General features: G+C 42.0%; 3 protein-coding genes across 6 annotated transcripts; all 3 read left to right on the top strand.

Moving 5' to 3' along the window:
* Window positions 1-869: 869 nt before the first annotated feature.
* On the top strand, window positions 870-4,655 carry LOC110761175 (bark storage protein A-like). The gene is made up of 5 exons (XM_021963594.2): window positions 870-1,172; window positions 1,333-1,400; window positions 1,501-1,656; window positions 3,696-3,947; window positions 4,126-4,655. The coding sequence occupies exons 1-5, from the start codon at window positions 935-937 to the stop codon at window positions 4,459-4,461; spliced, it is 1,050 nt and encodes a 349-aa protein (XP_021819286.1). The 5' UTR covers window positions 870-934; the 3' UTR covers window positions 4,462-4,655.
* Window positions 4,647-6,939, top strand: LOC110761174 (bark storage protein A-like). Of its 4 annotated transcripts, XM_021963591.2 has the most exons (7): window positions 4,647-4,782; window positions 4,873-4,911; window positions 5,069-5,300; window positions 5,391-5,458; window positions 5,551-5,706; window positions 5,902-6,153; window positions 6,312-6,939. In XM_021963591.2, exons 3-7 carry the CDS (start codon window positions 5,081-5,083, stop codon window positions 6,675-6,677), a joined length of 1,062 nt encoding a protein of 353 aa, XP_021819283.1. In that variant the 5' UTR covers window positions 4,647-4,782; window positions 4,873-4,911; window positions 5,069-5,080; the 3' UTR covers window positions 6,678-6,939. The 4 variants fall into 4 exon arrangements, with proteins under 4 accessions (XP_021819283.1, XP_021819284.1, XP_021819282.1 ...); XM_021963592.2 differs by lacking the exon at window positions 4,873-4,911 and having other exon boundaries at window positions 4,660-4,782; XM_021963590.2 differs by having other exon boundaries at window positions 4,754-4,885.
* A 10,318-nt stretch (window positions 6,940-17,257) lies between these two features.
* LOC148297994 (uncharacterized) lies at window positions 17,258-25,626 on the top strand. The gene is made up of 3 exons (XM_088249320.1): window positions 17,258-17,575; window positions 17,669-24,692; window positions 24,879-25,626. The coding sequence occupies exons 1-2, from the start codon at window positions 17,258-17,260 to the stop codon at window positions 18,848-18,850; spliced, it is 1,500 nt and encodes a 499-aa protein (XP_088105446.1). The 3' UTR covers window positions 18,851-24,692; window positions 24,879-25,626.
* Window positions 25,627-27,396: the final 1,770 nt, after the last annotated feature.

Genomic DNA, 27,396 nt, shown 5'->3' with positions numbered 1-27,396 from the left:
AAGAAAATTCAACTATCTTCCCAAATTACCCCTAAAAAGCTCAACAATCTCACACCCCGTTATCTTGCCTCTCATCACTCTAAGTTCACCTCAACCCTAAAATTACAACAAGTTTTTAATCACAACATCCTAAATAATTCTGGGAGGAGTCCCAAACCAAGAAATAATATCACATTGCATACCTCAATCGACGACCCACAAGCCACTATTTGCATGCTGTATTTAGGATTTGTAAAAAGAAGATGAGAGTGTAGTAGGTTTCTTGGATTGAGGGAGAAGAGTAATATGACAATAGGGTGTAGAGGAGTTTGTGTTTTTCTAAAACTTAATATGAAGAGTGGTGGGGTGTGTGAGGCGTGTGTATATGTATTAGGGTTATGTACCAAGTTGTATGACTTTTTTGGTCATTTTGCACAATAATAACACTAAAGCGCTTAATATTTTAAGTATTAAGATGAACAAATAAAATTGCGATTCCTACCCTTGGGATTGCTCCTTTTCCTTTCTCACTTTCTTTTCTTTTAATAACTTACTGCTCCGTCGCTTTCCTTGCTCTTCTTTTTCCATCCCATTTTAATGACTTTTCTATTTTTTAGGAAACTTGACTGGCTCTCTCATTTTGAAGGGATGATAAGTTCAAGCAATTTAAACTCTGTTTAGCAACTAGTTGGATTATTATTGTCAGTATCCATCAATAATAATCCAACTATTATTTACATGCATGCCCTCAATTTTCGAAGTCCGGTCTACCACGGGCGTCACCTTAACCATCCATTTTGACAAAACTGCAGCGTTTAGGCTTACGTGTCACACTTGAGAAGGACTAGTTATTGTGCTTTCTATCCAAATGGCACGGGATTGGTAGGTATTAGTGCTCATAGATTTCCTATAGATTTCCTAATATCCCTAACTCTTCATCTCTTTGTCTGAAAAAATGGGAGGTTCAGAAGTAGCTTGGCCTTGCATAGTTGTTTATGCTATGATGATGATCAGTTTGATGCTTAACACACAGCAGATACATGGTGCATTGCCGGCGAACACACAAAAGCTGATCGACGAGGCCAACGAGCGTGGCCCTTATCTAGGCTTGGTCATTCCAAACTCTTTCGAAATGAACCCTCTTCTTCAATCTCCGAACTTCACCTCAACTGACTTGATCATAGATTTTTCCGGTAATAAACGTACAAATATTTATTCTTTTTTCTTCTAATCTCGAAAAATGGAGATTAAAACTTAAAACTTTGTACAACCAAAATGAAGCAAATATGCTAATTAATTTAGGGCTTGGAACTTAGTTTGATTACCATTAATTTGCTTTTGTGGGTTTTGAAGGAAGGAGATTTCGATTCGGAACCATTGCTAACAAGAAAGTCATATTAGTTATGACAGGACTATCATTGGTAATACATATTATTCTTCTTTCAAATTTTCAATGAATTTTTTGTTTCTCTTCTCTCTTTCTCATTTCTATTAATCCTTTTTTGTGTGTTTGATTTATAGATTAATGCAGGCATAACCACTCAGCTTTTATTAACCCTGTTCAACATAGAAGGAGTGGTGCATTATGGAATAGCTGGCAATGCAAACCCATCTCTCAACATTGCAGATGTTGCCATTCCTCAGTATTGGGCCCACACTGCTCTTTGGAACTGGCAGGTACCTACAATTTCACTAGCTTGTTAAAATATGCGATCAAGGAATTAATATTGAGAATGGTTAACTAGTGATTTGCCCCCTGAATTTGTACTTAGATTTCAATTGACCCCATATCCTTTTTTTTTAAATAGAAAATTAAGGACCTAAACTATTTTTTTTCGCCAATGTGCCCCCTGATGTCAAAATCTGCCACTTCCCATCCATTCTGCTATCAAGTTGGAGGTTACTTTTGTCATTTCGTGTCTCCACTCAACTCAAACAAGGCTTCAGCTATCTCTTCCTTCTTTTTGGCTCATTTTTTTCCCAAATCATTTTCCCACCATTTTTATAACCTCCATTTTCGTACCCTAATAAAAGGGGATCTAGGGTTCAGGAAAAAACCCAATATTACGAGATGAGGAGGTCCTTACCTGGCAAAGGTCATGGAGGTCATGGGTCACAGAGGTGGAATTCATAAGTTGAAGAGGATAGTTCATGGATGGCGCCTTCAGTTGTTTGCTACTGTGGGAAGACTGCGAAAATCCAAACATCTTGAACTGCTGCACATCCATGGAAGAGGTTTTACATATGTGGGAGGGTAAGTTTATAATTGAAATTTGGGTTGCCGATTAGAAATTTGGACATGCATCTTTCTTGGTCTCCAGAAAGTGTTGCTTCGAGATTCCTATGACAACCTCGCTGATTTGTCAAATCCAGCTACTATGCAGCTCAATTTCGTGAAATCCCCAATTCCCCCCCGTCCCCAAAAACTTTTGAACCCTACAGTTGTCTGAATGGAGTCTCTAACCAAGCCTCTTTTTTTTTTTTTGTTGAAACTCTGACCTAGCCTCCTTCGACTTAAATTGGGTTGACTTGAGTGGAGACGCGAAATGACAAAAGTAACCTCCAATTTGAAGGAGAATGAATAGGAAGTGGCAGATTTTGACGTTGGGGTGCACATTGACCAAAAAAATAGTTTGGGTCCTTAATTTTTCTAAAAATATAGGATAGGAAGTCAATCAAAAGTTAGGTACAAGTTCAGGGGGGAAATCACCAGTTAGCAGCATATATAAGAGCACTTTCACCCATGGTGTCATGGCAAAGGGTAAGGGCAAATAAGGGCAGTCACTATTTATGTGAATAGTGACTATCGTACCCTTTTTTATTTTGCTTTTCCACCCATTGCCATGGCAAGTAAAGGCAAATACTATTCACATGAGATATAAAGAGAGGAATTTGTATGGAGTTTTAGTGTGGGAAGTGAAGAACATGGCTAGGTATTTATAAAAAAAAAATTATAAATTTTTTGATATTTTTTAAAAATATTTTTGGTATTATTCTTAATTTTTTTGGGTATTTAAATTAGTCATTGATAGAGCCCAAGCAACAGCCCATGCAAGTCTTGCCTTTGGGCTTGTCCAGGTTGATAGAGCCCACTTCTTACTCGAGCTGGCCTTCAGCACTGGAGTTGGTTTTTGGGGACTGGGGGGCCTTCTGCCCGTGCTGGCTTGCACGGTTGGAAGTGCTCTAATAGACAAATTAATTAGGGAGCTTTAATTTTAAGACACTATATAGTTTATTAATTTGGAAGATAGGAATACAATTTCACCTAATTAGCATAAGACCAAAGACCAAAAAGTAATATCTAATTTTACAATAATATAATTAAAGAACATCAAAATTACACAAAATGCCACTCCTTCAAAATCAAGCACACTATGCCACATGTCCACCTCCAAACTCAAATCTTATCACAAAAGGAAAAATGAGAACAAAATCTACATCAAATACTTCAAAATCAACTTCTCAAACCAAAACATAACTACAAAATTGAAATAAGAGTCTAATCTAGAAAACGCATACCTCACCAGATGAAAAACAGAGCTTCGTGTGAGAAGAAGGAAGATGAGAGAGAGGGTGTCATTGTCGATGAAGCAAATAAGGAAGAGGAGAGAGAGCGGGCGTCGTCGTCGTCGTTTTTTAGACTATCGCTTGTATTGAAAAAAAAGTTCAATTTAAGCAAAACTTATGAACTTGGGTGTGTGTTTGGCATGATGCAGAGATATGGGAATGGGCCTGAAGATGAGCTACCTCTTGAAGCAAATGGAGACTACACAAGAAAAATAGGGTACATAAACGTTGCAAATTACACAGTGAATGTGACAGATGGCAGCTCATATGGCAACCTGTTGAACAACATTTGGTTTCAACAGGAGGAAGTCTTCCCCATAGATGGAACTCCAGAAGAAAGACAGCATGCCTTTTGGGTTGCTGTTGATCCCCTCTACTATGAAATCTCCCAAAAAGTAAAGGTAATTTAGGGCTTTCCTGCCCTTGATTGGCTGAGCGCGTATGACGTGACGACATATGGGTACTTACTACATCAATTAATATGTTCATTAACGGTCACACGAATTAATGTGACACTTGAGGATGTTTTAGAATATGTGTTCATTAACATGTATTGATTATTGCTTGCATGTTGTTTAGGACGTGAAATTGGAAGGCTGCCTCAACTCAACAACATGTCTGTCCAATATACCAAAAGTGGCAAGAGTCCAAAGGGGAGCAAGTGCAAGCATTTACCTAGACAATGCTGCTTATCGTGGCTTCCTATATAACAAATTCAACATAAGCCCTGTGGACATGGAGACTGCTTCTGTTGCCTTGATATGTCTCCAACAAAGGGTTCCCTTCATAGCCATCAGGGCTCTCTCTGACTTGGCCGGCGGTGGCTCTGCTGACTCGAATGAGGCCGACACGTTCACCTCTCTCGCTGCCAAGAACTCGGTTACAGTTGTTGTGGAATTTATCAAACAGTTATAAGCTGCTGCTACCATCTCTGTTTAATATTCATGATTTTGCTTCTTTTATTACTTTTGTATGCAGCTTTTGTAATTTTAAATAAATTGAGGGCCTTTTCCGAAAATGGGACCCCCTTGCTGCTGCTCTTGTGCTGCCTCATTATGCAACTTTATTATTATTTTGTCAAGGATTTATAGCCAATTATTGCTTTTCAAGGCTCCTCAGTGCCTCAACCCACCTATCAAATTTTCAACCTAAAAAAAAAGTTTATAAAAAAAGTGAAAAAGGGCTCACCTTCAGGTCTTGCTTGACTTTCTGGGATATTGTGATCGAGCAGAGCAGGTTGGTTGCCTCGCCTCAGCTGGTGTTGTTTCTGAGATCTGGGTTTTTTTGGCTCACAGATTGTTTGCTTTACTTCTGGCTTGTTTGTAGCTTTTGCTTGTTTGTGAGTTTCTGCTCTCTCTTGTTCTGGTATGTTTATTAGTTGTTTTCATTTGTCTTTGGTCTTTGTTTCTGTAACTGTGGAATTTCCCCTGTCCTGCTCTGTAGACTGCAGTTTGTATTTGGGGACTTTAAGCTTTGCTCTCTCTCTCTCTCTCTCTCTCTCTCTCTCTCTCTCTCTGTGCAGATAAGAAAGAAAATGGGAATTTCAGTTGTGGCTTGCATAGTTCTCTCTGCTATATTGATGCTTAATGCACAGCAGTCAAATGGTGCATTGTCAGCAGAGACACAGATGTTGATTGAGGAGGCCAACATGAGTGGCCCTTATTTAGGTTTGGTCATTCCAAATTCTTTTGAAATGGACCCTCTTCTGCAATCTCCAAACTTCACTTCAAGCAACTTGTTTGTAGATTTTTCTGGTAAGGATATGCAAAACCACAATATACAATCATATCAAGCAAGTTAATTACCGTAATATTTTTTTTCTTTCATTTTTTTGGGTTTTTAAGGGAGGAGATTTAGGTTTGGAACAATTGCTAATAAGCAAGTTATATTAGTGATGACAGGACTGTCAATGGTATGTACTAATTCTTCCAATTTTTCTCAATTTCTCCTTGAATTCTCTCTCTCTCTCTCTCTCTCTCTCTCTCTCTCTAACTTTCTTTGTAGATTAATGCAGCAATAACTACTCAGCTATTATTAAGTGTGTTCAATATAGAAGGAGTGGTGCATTATGGCATAGCTGGGCATGCAAACCCATCTTTCAATCTTGCAGATGTGGTCATTCCTCAGTATTGGTCTCATTCTGCTTTATGGAGCTGGCAGGTAGGTAAAAATCACTTTCCCACAAACCTACCTAGCTCTATATTTGGCTCACCAATTACTAGCCATGCCTAACATTTTCCTAGCTAGGCAACTAGAAGAGGGAGAGGGAGAAAGAGAGAGAAAGAAAGCCTCCTTGTTTGTTTTACTATCTAACTATATGTGGTTGCCATTTTCACAAATGTCATTTTGGTGCAGAGATATGGAGAAGGGCCTCAAGATGAGCTGCCCCTTGAAGCAAATGGAGACTACACCAGAGAATTTGGATACTTGAATGTTGCAAATTACACTGTGAATGTGACAGATGGCAGCTCATATGACAACTTATTGAACAACATTTGGTTTCAACCAGAGGAAGTCTTCCCCATAGATGGAACTCCAGAGGAAAGACAGCATGCCTTTTGGGTTGCTGTTGATCCCCTCTACTATGAAATCTCCCAAGAATTGGAGGTAAGGCTACCTAATCTAGAGTCCAAATTATCGGTTGATATTCCTGCTCTTATCCAAAAATACGTCACTTTCGATCCTAAACCCTAAAACGAATTTGTTTCACGAAAATACTGTTAGAACATCCTCATAACTTGTATTCATACATGAATGTCGTTTAGGAACTGGAACTTGAACGTTGCCTAAACGCAACAACATGTTTGCCCCATACACCAAAAGTGGCTAGAGTCCAAAGGGGTACGAGTGCAAGCATTTTCCTGTCCAATGCTGCTTATCGCAGCTTCTTATATGATAAGTTCAACATAACCCCTCTGGACATGGAAAGTGCTTCTGTTGCCCTAATATGTCTTCAGCAAAGGGTGCCTTTCATTGCCATCAGGTCTCTCTCGTCTTCTTTGACCAGCGGCGGCTCAGGTGATCCAAACGAGGCTAGCAAATTCATAACTCTCGCATCGAAAAATTCAGTTACAGCAGTTGTGGAATTTATCAAACAGTTGTCTCTTCATCAGCTGCTAATTAATCATTGAACATATGTTTATTGCTCTAATAAAACTATCTATTTGTTGGAGGCATGCTCATCTTGCTTCTGTTAGCAATAGTCAATTAATGAGGATTAGTTTGGCACCTACAATGTTTAGTCAATTAATGAGGATTAGTTTGGTTGCCTAACTAGGTTGGTTGCCTAACTTGGTTGGTTGCCTAATTTGGGGGGCTTGACTAATGTCTTAGGAACTTGTATATATATATGTGTTGATTGTAAGTAATGAAATACAAGTTGAAATCAGAAAATATGCATAGCTTCCAAATTCTCTACACTCTCCATTCTCTCTACTCAACCTTCAATATATCTTCCTAATTTGACATGGTATCAGAGCAGCGATCTTGCTGACTCTAGTCTCGAATCGTTGCTGCAATCATGGGAGAAAACGATTTCTTTCCCACTGAAAGTAGCACCACCGATCCGGCTACTCCTTCTCAACCTACCTTCACAGAATTTGCTACTCAAATGGCTGAGTTGATGAAGACACAAGCATCAACATCGACTACGACTCCGACTTCGACAATTACCTACGAAACCTCCTCTGCACAAATTGGCATTAAATTGGATGGCTCCAACTATGCCTTATGGTCTCAAGTTATTGAGATGTATGTTGCTGGCAAAGACAAGCTGGGATATCTCATTGGTGAACTCCCAGCACCTTCTCAGACACCCTCTACATTCAACCGATGGCGGACAGAAAATGCAATTGTGAAAGGGTGGCTAATCAACTCCATGGAGCCAAGGTTGATTGACAACTTCATTAGATTCCCGACGGCCAAAGGAGTATGGGATGCAATAGCCACAACTTACTTTGATGGCACTGACACCTCCCAGGTGTATGATCTTAAAAGGCGAATCTCCCGTATGCGACAAGGGGGAGGCTCGATTGAAACTTACTACAATGATCTCCAAGGCTTATGAAGAGAAATCGATTTTCGTCGTCCAAATGAGATGAAGTGTGAGCTGGATATCAAGAAATACTATGATATCATCCAAGAAGATCGAGTTTATATTTTCTTGGATGGTTTGGATGATCGACTTGACAAAGCCCGAAGTGATGTGCTCCAAATGAGTCTATTTCCTACAGTAGAGCAAGCCTATGCTCATGTTCGACGAGAAGATATTCGACAAGCTGTGGTGTTAGGAGCTCCAACACCAACCGGAGTAGGATTGACAACAAAAGGAACATACCGACCCTCTCGCCCAACTTCAACCCCAGTTGCTGCTTCTCTCCAGCTACAGACCACTACCAACAAGACGACTACTCCACCACCTTCTCGACCCAAGGCTCCCACCGATGGGAATGGTTGCACTCACTGCGGGAATCCAAAACACACTCGAGAAACCTGTTTTAAATTACATGGCTATCCAGATTGGTGGGAGGGTCTCAAGGCTCGTAAACTTGCTGCTGGAGGAACGGGTCGTGCTGCCCTTGTCACCATGGACTCTCCGATAACATTAATTCCTCATGAAGAATCTACCTCAGCACCAGAAAAGAACTCTTCATCTTTTAGTGACTCAGGTAACTGTGGATATGTATTTCATACATCATATACAAGTGACTCCACATGTTGGATTATTGATTCAGGAGCCACAAATCATATGACGTTCGATCCAACTGATTTTCTAAGTACAACTACACCACAACGAACAAGTATTGCCAATGCAAATGGTGTTACCTCTCCCGTGGTCGGTGCTGGAACCATTGGCCTCTCTCCATCCCTTACTCTTCAAAATACTTTGCTTGTCCCATCGTTGTCTAATAAATTGATGTCTGTTGGCCAAGCTACTGAGCAACTAAATTGTTGTGTACTCATGTATCCCGACTTCTGTTTATTTCAGGATATTCTCACCAAGGAGATCATTGGTCGTGGTACTAAGAGAGGGGGGTTGTACTATGTGGATGATTTCAGTATGGGAAAGGCACATAGTGTGAAGCACTCATCGACTTGGAAGGATCGACAACTTTGGCTATGGCACCGACGTTTGGGGCATCCGTCTTTTGGCTATATGAGACATCTATTTCCAGATTTGTCTTCAAATTCATGTACCACTGATTTCCAATGTGATACTTGTATCTTGGCCAAGAGCCACATAGCCTCTTATCCATCACAAGCACTTGCAAAACTTAACATTGTACTTGATGGATAAGAGGCTCTGTGGCTCTTGGCCAAGATACAAGTATCACATTGGAAATCAGTGGTACAGGAATTTGAAGACAAATCTGGAAATAGATGTCTCATATAGCCAAAAGACGGATGCCCCAAATGTCGGTGCCATAGCCAAAGTTGTCGATCATTCCAAGTCGATGAGTGCTTCACACTATGTGCCTTTCCCATACTGAAATCATCCACATAGTACAACCCCCCTCTCTTAGTACCACGACCAATGATCTCCTTGGTGAGAATATCCTGAAATAAACAGAAGTCGGGATACATGAGTACACAACAATTTAGTTGCTCAGTAGCTTAGCCAACAGACATCAATTTATTAGACAACGATGGGACAAGCAAAGTATTTTGAAGAGTAAGGGATGGAGAGAGGCTAATGGTTCCAGCACCGACCACGGGAGAGGTAACACCATTTGCATTGGCAATACTTGTTCGTTGTGGTGTAGTTGTACTTAGAAAATCAGTTGGATCGAACGTCATATGATTTGTGGCTCCTGAATCAATAATCCAACATGTGGAGTCACTTGTATATGATGTATGAAATACATATCCACAGTTACCTGAGTCACTTAAAGATGAAGAGTTCTTTTCTGGTGCTGAGGTAGATTCTTCATGAGGAATTAATGTTATCGGAGAGTCCATGGTGACAAGGGCAGCACGACCCGTTCCTCCAGCAGCAAGTTTACGAGCCTTGAGACCCTCCCACCAATCTGGATAGCCATGTAATTTAAAACAGGTTTCTCGAGTGTGTTTTGGATTCCCGCAGTGAGTGCAACCATTCCCATCGGTGGGAGCCTTGGGTCGAGAAGGTGGTGGAGTAGTCATCTTGTTGGTAGTGGTCTGTAGCTGGAGAGAAGCAGCAACTGGGGTTGAAGTTGGGCGACAGGGTCGGTATGTTCCTTTTGTTGCCAATCCTACTCCGGTTGGTGTTGGAGCTCCTAACATCACAGCTTGTCGAATATCTTCTCGTCGAACATGAGCATAGGCTTGCTCTACTGTAGGAAATGGACTCATTTGGAGCACATCACTTCGGGCTTTGTCAAGTCGATCATCCAAACCATCCAAGAAAATATAAACTCGATCTTCTTGGATGATATCATAGTATTTCTTGATATCCAGCTCACACTTCATCTCATTTGGACGACGAAAATCGATTTCTCTTCATAAGCCTTGGAGATCATTGTAGTAAGTTTCAATCGAGCCTCCCCCTTGTCGCATACGGGAGATTCGCCTTTTAAGATCATACACCTGGGAGGTGTCAGTGCCATCAAAGTAAGTTGTGGCTATTGCATCCCATACTCCTTTGGCCGTCGGGAATCTAATGAAGTTGTCAATCAACCTTGGCTCCATGGAGTTGATTAGCCACCCTTTCACAATTGCATTTTCTGTCCGTCATCGGTTGAATGTAGAGTCTGTCTGAGAAGGTGCTGGGAGTTCACCAGTGAGATATCACTGCTTGTCTTTGCCAGCAACATACATCTCAATAACTTGAGACCATAAGGCATAGTTGGAGCCATCCAATTTAATGCCAATTTGTGCAGAGGAGGTTTCGTAGGTAATTGTCGGAGTCGTAGTCGATGTTGATGCTTGTGTCTTCATCAACTCAGCCATTTGAGTAGCAAATTCTGTGAAGGTTGGTTGAGAAGGAGTAGCCGGATCGGTGGTGCTACTTTCAGTGGGAAAGAAATCGTTTTCTCCCATGATTGCAGCAACGATTCGAGACTAGAGTCAGCAAGATCGCTGCTCTGATACCATGTCAAATTAGGAAGATATATTGAAGGTTTAGTAGAGAGAATGGAGAGTGTAAAGAATTTGCCTCGAGGAAAAAGGGACTGTTGGATGCAGATGGGTTTACACCTTGAAATACAATCCTGATGGGTCAATTGAACGTTACAAAGCACGACTTGTGGCAAAGGGATACACGCAAACATATGGTATTGACTATGAAGAAACCTTTGCCCCTGTTGCAAAACTTAACACTGTTCGAGTGCTATTGTCCATTGCAGCAAATCTTGATTGGCCTCTCCACCAATTTGATGTGAAGAATGCCTTTCTCCATGGAGAACTCACAGAAGAAGTGTACATGGATATCCCACCAGGATATGTTACATCTACTCCTGCTAATGTGGTGTGCAGACTACGAAAGGCATTATATGGATTGAAGCAGTCTCCTCGGGCATGGTTTGGGCGTTTTACCTTGGCAATGAAGAATTATGGTTTTAAGCAGAGTAATTCTGACCATACTCTGTTCTTAAAACACAAGGGAGGAAAGGTAACAGCTCTTATCATTTATGTCGACGATATGATTATTACTGGGAATGATAAGCAAGAAATTTCTCAACTACAACAATGTTTGGCAAAGGAATTTGAAATGAAAAATCTTGGTGGACTCAAGTACTTCTTGGGCATTGAAGTTGCTCGATCAAAGCAAGGCATATTTCTCTCACAACGGAAGTATGTTCTAGATTTATTGGCAGAAACGGGAATGTTAGATTGCAAACCTGTGGACACCCCAATCGTTCAGAATCACTGCCTTGGGGAATATCCCAATCAAGTACCCACTAACAAAGAAAGATATCAAAGATTGGTGGGACGACTGATCTACCTATCCCATACCCGACCCGACATCGCGTATGCTGTAAGTGTTGCTAGTCAGTTTATGCATTGTCCAAGTGAAGATCATATGGATGCGGTTCTTCGGATTCTTAAATATTTGAAGTCCGCACCGGGTAAATGACTTATGTTCTCTAAAAATGGTCATCTGAATATCAGTGGCTATACATATGCAGATTGGGCAGGGAATGTCACTGATAGACGATCAACATTAGGGTACTTCACATTTGTGGGAGGTAACTTGGTTACTTGGAGAAGCAAGAAACAAAATGTTGTTGCTTTGTCTAGTGCAGAAGCCGAATTCAGAGGAATGACCAAAGGAATTTGCGAACTCCTTTGGTTAAAGAAATTGCTTACAGAGATTGGATATGCACCTACATTAGGAATGCATCTCCAGTGTGATAACAAGGCTTCAATATCCATTGCACACAATCCAGTCCAACATGATCGCACTAAACATGTTGAAGTGGATCGACACTTCATTAAAGAAAAACTTGACAATAAAGAAATTCAGCTTCCGTTTGTCAAGTCCGAAGACCAGCTGGCAGATATTTTGACAAAAGCAGTTTCTAGCAGAGTATTCCACAACTCACTGATCAAGTTGGGCATTGGTGATATCTTTGCACCAACTTGAGGGGGAGTGTTAGCAATAGTCAATTAATGAAGATTAGTTTGGCACCTACAATGGTTGGTAGCCTACAATGTTTAGTCAATTAATGAGGATTAGTTTGGTTGCCTAACTAGGTTGGTTGCCTAACTTGGTTGGTTGCCTAACTTGGGGGGCTTGACTAATGTCTTAGGAACTTGTATATATATGTGTTGATTGTAAGTAATGAAACACAAGTTGAAATCAGAAAATATGCATAGCTTCCAAATTCTCTACACTCTCCATTCTCTCTACTCAACCTTCAATATATCTTCCTAATTTGACAGAGAGAAAGGGACAAATATTGTATAGATAGGGTAGGTGATGTTGACAAGTGTAAGAGGTGTTGAAACGGAAGAGGCATATGGTGCAAAACAAGTCCAATAAAATAAAGGGAAAAGGAAGCCAAGTTATTGGCGTGAAAGAGAAAAATAGTCAAATTGGAAAGGAAAAAAAAAAGGCAAGATAGGAATAAGACAAGAAAATAAAACACCCTTGGGCCAACAAGTTGGCAAAAGCAAATAAAATCAATAAAGAAAAGAAGAGCAAATTGGAAGAGGAGAGGATAAGAAAAAATAATTAAAGAGGGACAACCATCACGTGGGCTAGGTAGTAAAAGAGAGAAAAACATGGGAAATGGAGCATGCAAGTTTTAGAAAAAAAAGGAGCGGAAGAAAAGAAGTGGCTCCAAAAAAAGGAAGAATAAAGAGAAGTGGTTTCATAGGTATACAGACACCAGAAATGAAAGAGAACAAAATAGAGAGATTGCTAAAAAAAAAAGGAGAAGGAGAAAGGCAGCTCAAGAGAGCAGCAAAGAAGACAGAGACCAGCAGACAAGTCAAAGAAAAACATAAGAGAGCTCGTTAGAGCTTGAGAGAGATGCAAACACCAGAGTGGCTATGCAAAGGGAACAGCGGCAGTAGTGTAGCTCGGCATGACAGAGACAAAGCCGAGTAGGAAAAGGCTCAACGAGCGGTGACGAGGCTCGCGGAGGAAAGGAAATGGCTCGGTGAGCGATGACGAGGCTCACGGAGGAAAGAGATCATGGTGATCAAGGAACGTACTACCCATAGGAAACAAATTAGGCCATCGTGGCCAAGGGACTTATTGCCCATACAAATAAAAGAGAGGAAATTTAATAGAAACAAGAGAATTTACAGCAACATGAAAAAACGCCAACGACTCTCAATTTGATAGAGGATCTTAAGGATTAGCCATTAGGCTCTGATACCATGTCAAAACATAGAGAATATTGAGAGTAGAGAGTGGAAAGTGTAGAGAGAATGAGAGTTGTAGAATATTTTCTGATTTTCACTTATGTTTCATTACGTACAATCAACACATATATATACAAGTTCCTAGGACATTAGTCAAGCCCCCCAAGTTAGGCAACCAACCAAGTTAGGCAACCAACCTAGTTAGGCAACCAAACTAATCCTCATTAATTGACTAAACATTGTAGGTGCCAAACTAATCCTCATTAATTGACTAAACATTGTAGGCTACCAACCATTATAGGTGCCAAACTAATCCTCATTAATTGACTATTGCTAACACTCCCCCTCAAGTTGGTGCATAGATATCATCAATGACCAACTTGCCAAAAGAGAGACTGTCGTTATTAATATTTCCGCATCAAGCTTCTTCTTAATAGAATGTCGATCCACTTCAACATGCCCCCTCACGTGGGACCACTACATGGTGGGCCACACGTGGAGCAAAGGCCACATCGAAGTTAATCATTTCAGTCTGTCGGTGGCAACACCAAATCCAAGTGCAGCCGGTTGGTCGGTAGATCACATAAACCATGCGAACAAGGCAAAGGCAAAGCAAAGAACACAAAAACCCTGTGAACACGGTAAGAACACAGAAACCCTGTGAACACAGCAAAGGTAAGGTATAGGACACAAAATCCCTGTGAACACGGCAAAGGTAAGGTAAAGGACACAGAAACCCTGTGAACACGGCAATGACACAGAAACCCTGTGAACACGGCAGAAGCAACAACAACACTGTCCTCAACAAGAGACAACAACACTGGCAGCAGCAAGAGCAACACTGGCACCAGCAAGAGCAATATAAGGCACTGGCACCAGCAAGACAAGGCAGGGCAAACAACTGTGGCAGTAGCAACAGCTGAGGCAACTTCTCTTCACTCCCCTCTCCCCCTGAAGAGAAGGGGTCGATGGAGCCATATGATTAGTGGAACTAGCACCAGTGAGAGAAATCTAAGACACTAGCACCAGCAAGAGCAATATAACTATCCCCAGCAACACTGTCCCCAACAAGAGTCATAACAGGTAGGAGCAACAACACTGTTAACAGCAAAGGGACACAAAAGGCAGCAGGTAGGAGCAACAACACTATTAACAGCAAAGGGACACAAAAGGCAGCAGCTGGCACTAGCAAAGGATATAGTAGGCAGCAACAACAATACTAGCAGCGTCACAAATACTTCCATTATTGCAGACACAACTTCTCTTCACTCCTCCTCTCCCCCTGAAGAAAAGGGGTTGTCAGAACCATAAAAGCAGTGGCACTTGAGAAACAGAAGCTGACTGAAGCTCAGATGTAGAAGAATCAGTCATGGCAGATAGGTAACAGAATTGCAGCGGAATAGATGAGCAGCAATGTCACTCCCCCTCAAATCCGACGACGTATGAGAGTCGAGATTTGGAGAAAGCAACACCGGTTAATGACAATAAAGTTGCAGCACCCAAATAAAGTTGCATCTATCTCCCCCTAAAATCTGACACTGGTAGAGGGTTGAGATTTGGAAGAAGAGAAAATGAAATAATAGTAAAGAGACTCAAACATGTCAGTCTCGTGGCAGAAACAAATGTAAGGAAAGGTGGAATGGAGATGGGCAGCCGACAACTGGAGAAAAGGAATAAAAGATGGAGAGGAGTCTGCAACAACCCAAAAAGAAAGAAGAAATAAAAATGAATGAAGGTGGATGACTTCTGGCAAAGGGATACACGCAAACATATGATATTGACTATGAAGAAACCTTTGCCCCTGTTGCAAAACTTAACACTGTTCGAGTGCTATTGTCCATTGCAGCAAATCTTGATTGGCCTCTCCACCAATTTGATGTGAAGAATGCATTTCTCCATGGAGAACTCACAGAAGAAGTGTACATGGATATCCCACCAGGATATGTTACATCTACTCCTGCTAATGTGGTGTGCAGACTACGAAAGGCATTATATGGATTGAAGCAGTCTCCTCGGGCATGGTTTGGGCGTTTTACCTTGGCAATGAAGAATTATGGTTTTAAGCAGAGTAATTCTGACCATACTCTGTTCTTAAAACACAAGGGAGGAAAGGTAACAGCTCTTATCATTTATGTCGACGATATGATTATTACTGGGAATGATAAGCAAGAAATTTCTCAACTACAACAATGTTTGGCAAAAGAGTTTGAAATGAAAAATCTTGGTGGACTCAAGTACTTCTTGGGCATTGAAGTTGCTCGATCAAAGTGTTGAGGCCCAAAAAATTCATGGTTAGGCCCGAATGAATTCATGGCCCAAAAGCAATATATTATCGAGAAAAGACTTAATTTGGAGCATGCGAAAATCTGCCATGCACGAATTATACTTTGCATGCCATGCCAAATAAAAATCCATCATGCTAGAAAATAAGATTAAAAGCATAATATGCATTTAGCTCTGCAAGTCCGTGCTAATTATTTTATCAATCGTCAGTATGACAAGCAACATGCCGTGCCAAGTGGGAAATCGTTATTTCACACCCAATTACACTGCAAGCTTAAGTGGGCCCAAGCCACTCAAATGCCCGGGGCTTGCTTGAGTGGGTTGTGGTATGGATGGTGACAAGTTATCACGGGGCCCATCGATGGGCCAAGAAATGGAAGTCTCGGGTCGCTTGGGGGCCTCGAGACTCAAGCCCATTTTCTTAGGCCCAAACATGGGTAAGCACAAGGAAGGAGATGGATCATTGCCTCAACCAAAGTAAGCCCATTAGAATAAACTAGCCAAATAAGTCTATTGACCCAATTAGCATAGCCCAACCAAGATAAGCCCATTGCCCCAATTAAAATAAGCCAACACTTGATCAAAATATCCCATTCGTTGGATGAATCATGTGGTGGACTTAAAAGACTTATAAAATTAGAATGAGAGGGCAGCATCAGACCTAGCACTCAGTTTGAAAAGCAAAACCAACGTTGGAAATCTACACATAGGTAGCTGCTGGGAACTAGTTCCAAGTGTAGGAATTCAAGAAACCAAGGGATTTTGGCATGCAAAGGAGGATGCTACCCCTTAAACCAACGGGTACAGTCACTTTCTTTCCTTCATCAGACTGGGCCATGGAAAGAGGAAGAAAGAGGAGAAAGAAGATGGGTGAAAAGGGGAAGCTCCCTTATGAGGTCGCCGCTGGAAGAGGCTTAGAGCACCCAAAACATCTGATTTTGTGGGATTGGGCAGAACTGACCTTGCCACTATGAGGTAAGTCAAGAGGGAAGAGGAGAAAGGAAGAAGAAAGCCTAGCTAAGTTAGGAAGAAACCATTAGGGTTTCTTGAAGAAGAGCAAACTCCAGCAACTATAAATAGGGCCTCTTCCACCCAGCCAAACAACAACAATCGACAGCCTTCAGAGAGCAAGCTTTCTCTCTTGCAAACCCAGCAAATTTTCGTGCTTTGCTAGCCCATTTCCCCCATCTCCCCTGCTTTGGCAAAATTGCTACAGCTCTGACAGAGTCACTGTCGAGCTGCCGGAAGCTACGAAAACCACCTAAAACTCTCTTCCTTAGAACCTCTCCTCTCTTCCATTAGAACCTCTGACCTCCATAGGAACCCACAAGCTTTCTCTTTCCAAAAGTGCTAAACCCATGATAACTTTGCTCTCATGCCACATGCCCCTCATGCTAAGCCCAAAAGTTCATCTGTGAATGTGAAGAAATTATCTGTAACTTTCTGTTGTTTTTGTTGGAGAAGATAACCAAAATACTTCCTAAGGCTTTGCTGCCCTTTCGAAGCATTTTGGGGCTTAATTTTCTAACTCAAACAAAGGGGACAACTTCATCAGTCCAGCCCACTCGCTGCCGGAAGGAAAAAGCCCCTACATAAATTGGCGACTCTGCTGGGGATTAAGCCAATATCTGATCCAATGCCTCCGAAGAAGAAGACTAGAAGCAACAATATGACCTCTCAAGATGGGCCAGACCATGATGATTCGGAATCAAGGCAAAATGCCTCCTCTAGAGAAGAAGGACGTGCAAGTGAGGGAGCTTTCACTCTCTCCGACCTCATAGCTGCCATCCATGCCATGGGAGAAGCTCAGAAGGAGATGGCAGACACGATCAAGGAGCTGAAAAGTTCGGTCTCCAAGCCAAGTGAAGAAAATGAGAGACACCCACAAGAGGAGTCTGCTGCTGCTGGAAAGGGGTCTGAACAGAAGGGACCATCTTTTGTCACTCAAGAAGATGTCATTGCCATGCTAGAAAAGGAGCTGAGTAGAAGCCAAGAGGATTGGAAGTATATTCCTCAACCACCGTATCCATCGAGCCTGCTCCAGTAGCCATATCCTAAGGGCTATGAAACACCAACCTTTGTCCTCTTTGATGGGAGGAAAGGAAGCCCAAAGGAGCATGTCAACCGCTTTCTCGATGCCTTGGGACCACATGCTGGCAACCATAATCTCCGGCTCCGCGAGTTCTCAAAGAGCCTTACCGATCGTGCTTATACGTGGTATACGACACTAGCACCAGGGTCTGTTCGTTCATGGGAGGATTTGGCAAGTAGGTTCTGCAAAAAGTACTTCCAGCATGAGGAAAGAGTCACAACCACTCAACTCAACAACACTCGCCAAAAACATGGGGAGGATCCCGTGGACTTTGTGCGCAGGTTCCGGGACCTGGCCTTGGATTGCTATGATGAGAAGGATGAGGAGGCGCTGGTCGAAATTTGCATTAGCAATATTGTGGCAGACTATAGGGTTTATTTGGAGAATATTGGCATTAGCCAATTCTCTCGGCTGCTGGAAGCAGCAAGGAAAACGAGCATGTCAGTTAAGTTAATTGGGCAGGAAGCTTGGAGGAGTGAAGAGGAAGAAGCACACCAGACATTAGATGAGGATGACAAATCCTCTAATGACTACAATTCACGCAAAAGAAAAGACAAAGAGATAGCTGCTGTCATCACATGCTCCGATGACTTACTCAACGACGATGAGTTATGCCACCCGTGGAAGAATGATCCGAAGCCACCGGAGGCTATGCGGGAACCTTGTGGAAATATGGAGAAGGCTTACTGGTGCAAATATTCGAAACCTTCAAGTTATAACATCCCATGGCCATTTGCTGATGGATGGGATAATAGCACAGGCGATGAAGTCTTTTCGATGGACATGTCGGAAGAATGCTACTTGGGGGCTTCATCTGTGCTGCAGGAAACAGCTGATGTAACGTTTCACAACCTTACGGAGGCCGAAACAAGTGTGATGGAGCATTATCTAGGTTTGAAGCAGGAACCCACAGCCTCACAAGTCCTCCAAAATAATCCAATATTCAAGTCACTCTTTGATCAACTTGGCTTTGGGCCACATGCAAAGGAAGCAGCTGCTGTAGCCCTCATGAATATCTCTGCAGAGCATGGCAGCCTAGTACAACACATGCCAAATACATGCCTAAGCCACAAGCTTTCATGCTATTGCAAGTCATGCACACCCCTGGGCCCTTTCATACTTGGGGGCTTAATTTGATTGGAGTATTCATCAATGCAAAGTGGCTCAAACCGTACTACTGCTAAGTTAATTTTATGCTCTGCACTTTTGTTATTGCATTTCTTTTCATTTCGGATATGAACTCCTTCTATTTTCTCACTTGGTATTTTGGAAAATTCTTGTATGATGCACCACTATGGTAGCATAAGCTTTGAAATATTACTTTATGTATCCCAAACTTACTTTGCACCAAACACTATATATATATACATAAATAAATAATGACAATAAAAAAAAAAACACACGCTACTTAGCAGTCAAACATGCCAAGCAAAGCCACTCGGATGGGGTCCCAAGCTGTCAGCAAGCATCACGCCTAAGCAAAATAATGTGAGCCAAGCTATTACAAAAAAAAGGGGGGCATGCAATTCTTGAGGTGCTGGAACAATTGCACCCTCTCAATAAGCAATGAAAAACATCTGGAATTCTGGGAAAAACCATGCACATTAACCTGGCCCCTTCAAGGCATGATGGGGGTGTGTTTTTCAGGTCTGATAATTACGCAAGCCATGCAAAGAAAATTTAGAAGTTCTACCCCCACCAAAATTTTGGCGGCATATGCCTTGTTTTTCTTAGATATCCAACTTTTCAGAAAGTCTCCAGGAATTCACAAGAACAAGTTTTCCAAACAAGCAATAGATATATATATATATATATATATATATATATATATATATATATATATGAGATTACAATATCCTTCAAGCATTCAGAAGTTGACATGAGTGCCAGCGGTTCAAAATTACATCGCAAAGCTATAACGACATAGTCGTTAGATTATCCAAAAGATACATAACCATAACAAAAAATAAAGTGATACATGCTGAAGGTTGATATGTCCTATGGTCATGAGGAACTGCACATCAATTCAAGTGGCTCCAAGTCAAAGGGGGTAACCTGCGAAAAAAAGAGAGGGAGAGAAGGCATGCGTCAAGGCCAGGTGATGCTGGAAGAAGTGGTGCGATAGGGAAATAAAGAAAAAAGAAGGAAAAAAAAAAAGAAAAAAAGATCGCGTACCTTAAAACTATGAAGAATGCCCGAAGAGAACGGAGGAGGCCTTGAGAGACGACCTGGCCGCTGCCTCAGCCACGCATTTGGCACTATCAACCGAGACACCCTTAGCAAGAAGCGAGGCATGGAACTCACGATGCTTGTCTTCCAGTTCGCGCTGCTTTAGGTTCAGCGCATCAGCTGCAGCCTTTATCTCATCAGAGCCCGGCAGCGATCTCATGCTATCAATAGCTCGTGCTCCAAATACAGCACGTGCTAAATTTCTCACTAGATTGAGAAGAAGGTCCATAGGAAACCCTAAAGTCACGGCCTCACATATCGCATCTCGCCAGCAAAGGAGCCGGTGATCCGTGATGTCCAAAAGCTCCATAGAGTCCATTCCATGAAGTGCCAAACCCAAAGCTCGGAAGGCGGCGCTCCTGGAAAAGGATGAAGTGATACCCGTGACCTCTGCAAAGCATCCATACTTGTCCATAAATTTCCTCAAGGCTCCAACTGTTTCTGGGTACACGAAGGCACCTAGGAAGATTGCATACCCATTGAACCTGTAACAGAGAGTAAGAAGTTTGTCGACGGACCGGAGAACCTTGACGCCACCATCAAAGAAAGCTTTGAACGCCATGAAGGAAGTCTCCCAATTTTGCCAAGACATGTTTTTCTCCAATAAGCACTCTACAGTAAGAATTTTTGTGGAAGCACTGCCAATTGGGTGACCCACATCAAGGACGTCACCAGGAATTGACGCTGCTGGAAGGCCTGAAGAGGTACCGGCAGCTATGTCAAGGAGGGCTGAAGCAAGAGTTGATGCTGCAGGAAGGTCTGGAGTGGTGCTAGCAGCTATGTCGAGGAAGGTAGAAGTAGGAATTGTTGCTGCTGGAAGAGGCGGAGTAACAACGACAGTGGCGTCAATCGGAGGAGTAAAGGGTGCGCCTTCCGCGCCTTGTGAAGCGCCCTCAACCTGAGAAAAGAAAGAAAAGCAAGTCTAAGTGATGAGTGACCTAAGAGGAGGCTAAGCCGAGACATAGAAAATGGAGAACAAGGGATGGGTCCCTCGTCGGCAGTCTGCGTAGTATCAACAGCAGGAAGGCTAGGGCCAACCTATGAGAAAGTATCAGCATCCGGGTAGGTGCCCTCATCACGGCTGTAATATTGGTCCTCGTCAAGATCCTTATCCGTGCCACTCGTGCTGCAAATGCCCTCTTGCTCATGGGCACTAATCCTAGTTTTGACAGTGTCCTCATCTTTGTCACTTCCGTCATCAACTGCCACTACTACCTTAGGCCCCGAGCTTTCGCTCCTACCTTTGCGGGCATTGGCGAATCTTGTTTGAAGTATGCGCATGCTTCGGCGCTTTGGAATTAAGGGAGCCTCCTTGCCTTTGCTTTTGATTTGGGAAGTTCCTAAAAAGAAAGGGGGAAATAATTTTTTCAGCACATGCTAAATATGCGCCAAGCATGGCAGGTCGAGTTTTTCCAAGTAAACATGCAAATTAAAGTTCAAGCTCATGACAGGCAAAAGTATCACTTTGTGATCAGCAGGTGTGACGAGTAAATCCTCTCTAAAAAAGAAACAAGCATCACAAGACATGCCTTCTGTCAATCTCTATTTCCAGCAGCGACAAAAAAAATAAACAAATGCATACACCATCAAACAAGCATGTGTTCGTAAAGAGGGTAAGCCTAGGCCAAGCACCAGTCTATACTTATGCTTAAGACGCTTAAATTGGCAGAATTGCTCACCAATAGATCGGTATAAGAAGCTAAGTGCTCAAAATTCGGAAGCACAGGCACTCAGAGATTCCAGCAGCAAAGAATGCGAGGGCAAGGTTTCCAGCACCTATCCCTGCGTGTATCAGAGACGTGGCCACCTGCACCAAAAAGAAAAGGGAACACATCGTTCAAGTTTCAACCCTCCCATAAACGCAAAAGAAATCAGTGCAAGAAAGGGAAACCAAAAAAAAAAAAAAAAAAATGGAAAAGGGAAAAGAGGGAACTCACCGATGAAATATGGTGCCCTTCCAGCAGCTCGTGAAAGGGCAAACCAGCGAAAGGAGAACCCCAGAAGATCAGTACGAGCTCTTCCTTGCCGATACCCGCACCGTACGAACTCCCGTTACGACGGCGACGAAACGGGTCTAAAGGGTCTGCCGATTGGCTGCCAAAGCAAGGGTAGAATCCCTGGGTATGAGAAAACCAACAAATTTCTTAACAGATCCAGGGGAAAACAAAGGAAGGGGCTTACCTTTCTAAATTTCCCGGAGGGTGGCCTGAGATACGCTAAGAAGAGAAGGAATCGGGGGTTCCGAGAAGGGGAGCGCGCACAACGAGGCTCTTTCCGGCGGCGGCGAGCGGGTTTCCTTGTACGGAGAAGGAGGGCGGAGTCGAGCTCGGCTCGATTTTCTCTTCCAGCGGTCGAAGATGGATGGATTTTGGCTGATTCTACTTTTGCTCGTTGTGGGTTTGTGGGAGAACGAAGAGACAAGTGAGGAAGGAGGTTTTGTGTCTGATGCGTGGAAAGAGAAAAGGAAAGGAAGGAAGAAAACCAAAAAGTTGGGTCTGGTGTGCGGAACGAGAAACAAAAAAAAATAATAAAAAGGAGGAAGAAGGCAGTTGGTATTGGGAAACCGCAAGCAACCGTTCCATCATGGCACGCCGTCATTTTGCACGCGGGAAGAAGAGAGGTGCCCTATAATTACAAATCTGATTTTTTGGGTTGAGTTTTAATTATCAGGCCCATTCCAGCACCTGTCCATGGCCCTTATAATTAAGGGGGCTAATGTTGAGGCCCAAAAAATTCATGGTTAGGCCCGAATGAATTCATGGCCCAAAAGCTATATATTATTGAGAAAAGACTTAATTTGGAGCACGCGAAAATCTGCCATGCACGAATTATACTTTGCATGCCATGCCAAATAAAAATCCATCATGCTAGAAAATAAGATTAAAAGCATAAAATGCATTTAGCTCTGCAAGTCCGTGCTAATTATTTTATCAAGCGTCAGTATGACAAGCAACATGCCGTGCCAAGTGGGAAATCGTTATTTCACACCCAATTACACTGCAAGCTTAAGTGGGCCCAAGCCACTCAAATGCCCGGGGCTTGCTTGAGTGGGTTGTGGTATGGATGGTGACAAGTTATCACGGGGCCCATCGATGGGCCAAGAAATGGAAGTCTCGGGTCGCTTGGGGGCCTCGAGACTCAAGCCCATTTTCTTAGGCCCAAACATGGGTAAGCACAAGGAAGGAGATGGATCATTGCCTCAACCAAAGTAAGCCCATTAGAATAAACTAGCCAAATAAGTCTATTGACCCAATTAGCATAGCCCAACCAAGATAAGCCCATTGCCCCAATTAAAATAAGCCAACACTTGATCAAAATATCCCATTCGTTGGATGAATCATGTGGTGGACTTAAAAGACTTATAAAATTAGAATGAGAGGGCAGCATCAGACCTAGCACTCAGTTTGAAAAGCAAAACCAACGTTGGAAATCTATACATAGGTAGCTGCTGGGAACTAGTTCCAAGTGTAGGAATTCAAGAAACCAAGGGATTTTGGCATGCAAAGGAGGATGCTACCCCTTAAACCAACGGGTACAGTCACTTTCTTTCCTTCATCAGACTGGGCCATGGAAAGAGGAAGAAAGAGGAGAAAGAAGATGGGTGAAAAGGGGAAGCTCCCTTATGAGGTCGCCGCTGGAAGAGGCTTAGAGCACCCAAAACATCTGATTTTGTGGGATTGGGCAGAACTGACCTTGCCACTATGAGGTAAGTCAAGAGGGAAGAGGAGAAAGGAAGAAGAAAGCCTAGCTAAGTTAGGAAGAAACCATTAGGGTTTCTTGAAGAAGAGCAAACCCCAGCAACTATAAATAGGGCCTCTTCCACCCAGCCAAACAACAACAATCGACAGCCTTCAGAGAGCAAGCTTTCTCTCTTGCAAACCCAGCAAATTTTCGTGCTTTGCTAGCCCATTTCCCCCATCTCCCCTGCTTTGGCAAAATTGCTACAGCTCTGACAGAGTCACTGTCGAGCTGCCGGAAGCTACGAAAACCACCTAAAACTCTCTTCCTTAGAACCTCTCCTCTCTTCCATTAGAACCTCTGACCTCCATAGGAACCCACAAGCTTTCTCTTTCCAAAAGTGCTAAACCCATGATAACTTTGCTCTCATGCCACATGCCCCTCATGCTAAGCCCAAAAGTTCATCTGTGAATGTGAAGAAATTATCTGTAACTTTCTATTGTTTTTGTTGGAGAAGATAACCAAAATACTTCCTAAGGCTTTGCTGCCCTTTCGAAGCATTTTGGGGCTTAATTTTCGAACTCAAACAAAGGGGACAACTTCATCAGTCCAGCCCACTCGCTGCCGGAAGGAAAAAGCCCCTACACAAAGCAAGGCATATTTCTCTCACAACGGAAGTATGTTCTAGATTTATTGGCAGAAACGGGAATGTTAGATTGCAAACCTGTGGACACCCCAATCGTTCAGAATCACCGCCTTGGGGAATATCCCAATCAAGTACCCACTAACAAAGAAAGATATCAAAGATTGGTGGGACGACTGATCTACCTATCCCATACCCGACCCGACATCGCGTATGCTGTAAGTGTTGCTAGTCAGTTTATGCATTGTCCAAGTGAAGATCATATGGATGCGGTTCTTCGGATTCTTAAATATTTGAAGTCCGCACCGGGTAAATGACTTATGTTCTCTAAAAATGGTCATCTGAATATCAGTGGCTATACAGATGCAGATTGGGCAGGGAATGTCACTGATAGACGATCAACATCAGGGTACTTCACATTTGTGGGAGGTAACTGTTCGGTTCATTTTTACACATGATTTTTCATGTTATTCACCTATTATTTTGAGTTAGTTCTTGACATTTTATAGCTTTTTACTTCCTTTTTGTGTTTTCTTAGATTTTACCTTGGTTAGAATGAAAATGAGCTAAAAGTGCATTATTGGTTATAAATTCTGATTTTGTTCATTTTCGTAGGTCAACTTCTTGGCCTTGGATCAGCATGCTCCAATGCTCGGATGAGGTGAAGATCTTCATGAAACTTGTTCCAATGGATGTTAACTACAACATATCCAAATTTGAGCTCCATTGGACAAGTTTAGCCTATCCAACTGATCCTATATGTTACAGCAGCTCTGGAATTCCGATTTTGGCCAGCTTTCACCTCCTTTGTGTCATCTTAATTTCTTGTTACCATAACTCTTGGTAACAAGGAATTACCTTTGTAAAAGAGATATTTTCTGAAGCATTTGGCATCTTTGTGAAGTCAAGGCTTCATCATGACAAAGGGGACAAGGCTTAAGGCTTTAACAAAAGTAATTGTTTTATATTAAAAGATATTTTGGAAAAGCTGGAAAGGAGGAGAGAGGAGTGCAAAGAGCATCAGCCATTGCAATCAGAATCATTCCACAATTTGCAGAGTTTTGTGGAGCTAGAGATGAAGCTTGGAGCTAGGGAGCTCAAGGAGGAAGACAAGGGCAACAAAGCAAGAAGTGGAAGAGATTTCCACCATTGAAGACCTTGAGCTCCCATGTTCACAAAATCTGTAACTTCTTTCTAGTTTTGTTTTGAGTTTGTATTTGAAATAAGTATGAGGAACTAAACTCCATAGCTAGGGCTTAGGTTGAAGCCCTAAACATGAATACCTTATTGTTTTGATGCTTTGAGTGTATGAATTTCTAGATGTTGTTGATGAACCCCATTCACTATTGAATCTTATGATATGTGTTTGCTTCCTTTGCTTAATCACCTTAGGTTGTATGCATGTAGCTAAAGTTGAGAAGTTGTGTAAGATAACCAAGAACATAATTTCTAATTAGCAACAAATGATTGAACTTGTTTAAGTGAGCATCATGTGAATTGGTTTCTTGACAACAATTGATGAATTCCAATTCACCAAATTAATCTATCCTTGATGTGTGTTTTCCTTGATTGATTACCTTTGAAAGCATGCTTCTTGAGGTTGTTGGGATTATGTGTATCTTCATGTTTTCCTAAGCAATAAATGGATGAAGTAAGAATCATCCATGTGAATTGGTTTCTTGAATACCTAATGTAAACACCATGCTATTAGGATTCTTGTGATGTTCATATTCTCTTTGAACTTAATGGGTTCTCCTTGTAATTGAATCGAAGTACGAACCATACCTAGGTTCGGTTATGGGGAGGGCACAAGTATTGTAGCACGAACCATGCACTTTACGTATATTAGAGAGAATCAATGCGTCTTGAGCCACGACCCATGGTCTTGATTGCGAACATTTTCATCAATACGTTTAGAGTTCATGACTTGAGTATCCATGAACATGGTAGAATTGTTTACGGTGGATTCCGAAACCCTAGTGTTTGTTACTTGGTACTTTCACTTTTTGATAATTCATCTCTGCCATTCTCATTTAAATTCAAAGTCCATTTACTTTCATGCAATAGAAATAGGTCACTTGAACCAAACCAACCCCCCCCCCCCAATGTGTGTGTGAGTTGTGTGTTTGATACATTGTGTGTCTTGTTTACTAAATTCTGTTTATTTTCGTAACTGTTTTGGACTTTTGGTCCGCGTTATGTTCTTCGTTTTTGTGTGCTGAATCCAACCGTATAAAGAATGTGAAATTTGGATAAACGGTTGGAAAGTTATAGGCAAAACACTGGACAGAGGTCGAAACTGGAAAAACAGAGAAACGAATCTGCCCAAAAACGACCGGTCGCCACTGTTCATTTGCACTGTTCACATGTGATAAATAGGTGATAAAAGGGTGATAGAAAGTGCTGTTTCTGTTTTTCTTTGGTTTCTTGTGTTGTTTCATTTCTTTTACATTTCTTTACTCATTTTTAGTTTCCAATTTGTATTTGTGCATTTGTGGTGTGTTAAATTAGTGTTCTTTACGTACTCAAACTAGAACTTATAGGAAGCCGACAAGTTCTTCGTGGGATCGACCCCGTACTTACATAATCTTTACTTCATTAGATTCGTGCACTTGCGGGTATTTTTAATTGGTTGTTTGCACATTAATTTGTGTCCTCTTAGGAATGCAACAGTAACTTGGTTACTTGGAGAAGCAAGAAACAGAATGTTGTTGCTTTGTCTAGTGCAGAAGCCGAATTCAGAGGAATGACCAAAGGAATTTGCGAACTCCTTTGGTTAAAGAAATTGCTTACAGAGATTGGATATGCACCTACATTAGGAATGCATCTCCAGTGTGATAACAAGGCTTCAATATCCATTGCAATTTGCACACAATCCAGTCCAACATGATCGCACTAAACATGTTGAAGTGGATCGACACTTCATTAAAGAAAAACTTGACAGTAAAGAAATTCAGCTTCCGTTTGTCAAGTCCGAAGACCAGCTGGCAGATATTTTGACAAAAGCAGTTTCTAGCAGAGTATTCCACAACTCACTGATCAAGTTGGGCATTGGTGATATCTATGCACCAACTTGAGGGGGAGTGTTAGCAATAGTCAATTAATGAGGATTAGTTTGGCACCTACAATGGTT

Source organism: Prunus avium, chromosome 1 (genome assembly GCF_965620075.1).
Source record: "Prunus avium chromosome 1, drPruAviu1.hap1.1, whole genome shotgun sequence".
NCBI classification, from domain to species: domain Eukaryota; kingdom Viridiplantae; phylum Streptophyta; class Magnoliopsida; order Rosales; family Rosaceae; genus Prunus; species Prunus avium.
This window is presented reverse-complemented; position numbering and strand designations above follow the sequence as displayed.

What these genes read in the sequence shown, in the direction of transcription:
- LOC110761175 (XM_021963594.2), top strand. Translation starts at nt 935, where the DNA reads ATGGGAGGTTCAGAAGTAGCTTGGCCTTGCATAGTTGTTTATGCTATG. An exon ending in CTTGATCATAGATTTTTCCG is followed by an intron (nt 1,173 to 1,332) that starts GTAATAAACGTA and finishes TGGGTTTTGAAG; the next exon opens with GAAGGAGATTTCGATTCGGA. An exon ending in TTATGACAGGACTATCATTG is followed by an intron (nt 1,401 to 1,500) that starts GTAATACATATT and finishes TTTGATTTATAG; the next exon opens with ATTAATGCAGGCATAACCAC.
- LOC110761174 (XM_021963591.2), top strand. Translation starts at nt 5,081, where the DNA reads ATGGGAATTTCAGTTGTGGCTTGCATAGTTCTCTCTGCTATATTGATG. An exon ending in CTTGTTTGTAGATTTTTCTG is followed by an intron (nt 5,301 to 5,390) that starts GTAAGGATATGC and finishes TGGGTTTTTAAG; the next exon opens with GGAGGAGATTTAGGTTTGGA. An exon ending in TGATGACAGGACTGTCAATG is followed by an intron (nt 5,459 to 5,550) that starts GTATGTACTAAT and finishes CTTTCTTTGTAG; the next exon opens with ATTAATGCAGCAATAACTAC.
- LOC148297994 (XM_088249320.1), top strand. Translation starts at nt 17,258, where the DNA reads ATGCCTCCGAAGAAGAAGACTAGAAGCAACAATATGACCTCTCAAGAT. An exon ending in CTTTTGTCACTCAAGAAGAT is followed by an intron (nt 17,576 to 17,668) that starts GTCATTGCCATG and finishes CTGCTCCAGTAG; the next exon opens with CCATATCCTAAGGGCTATGA.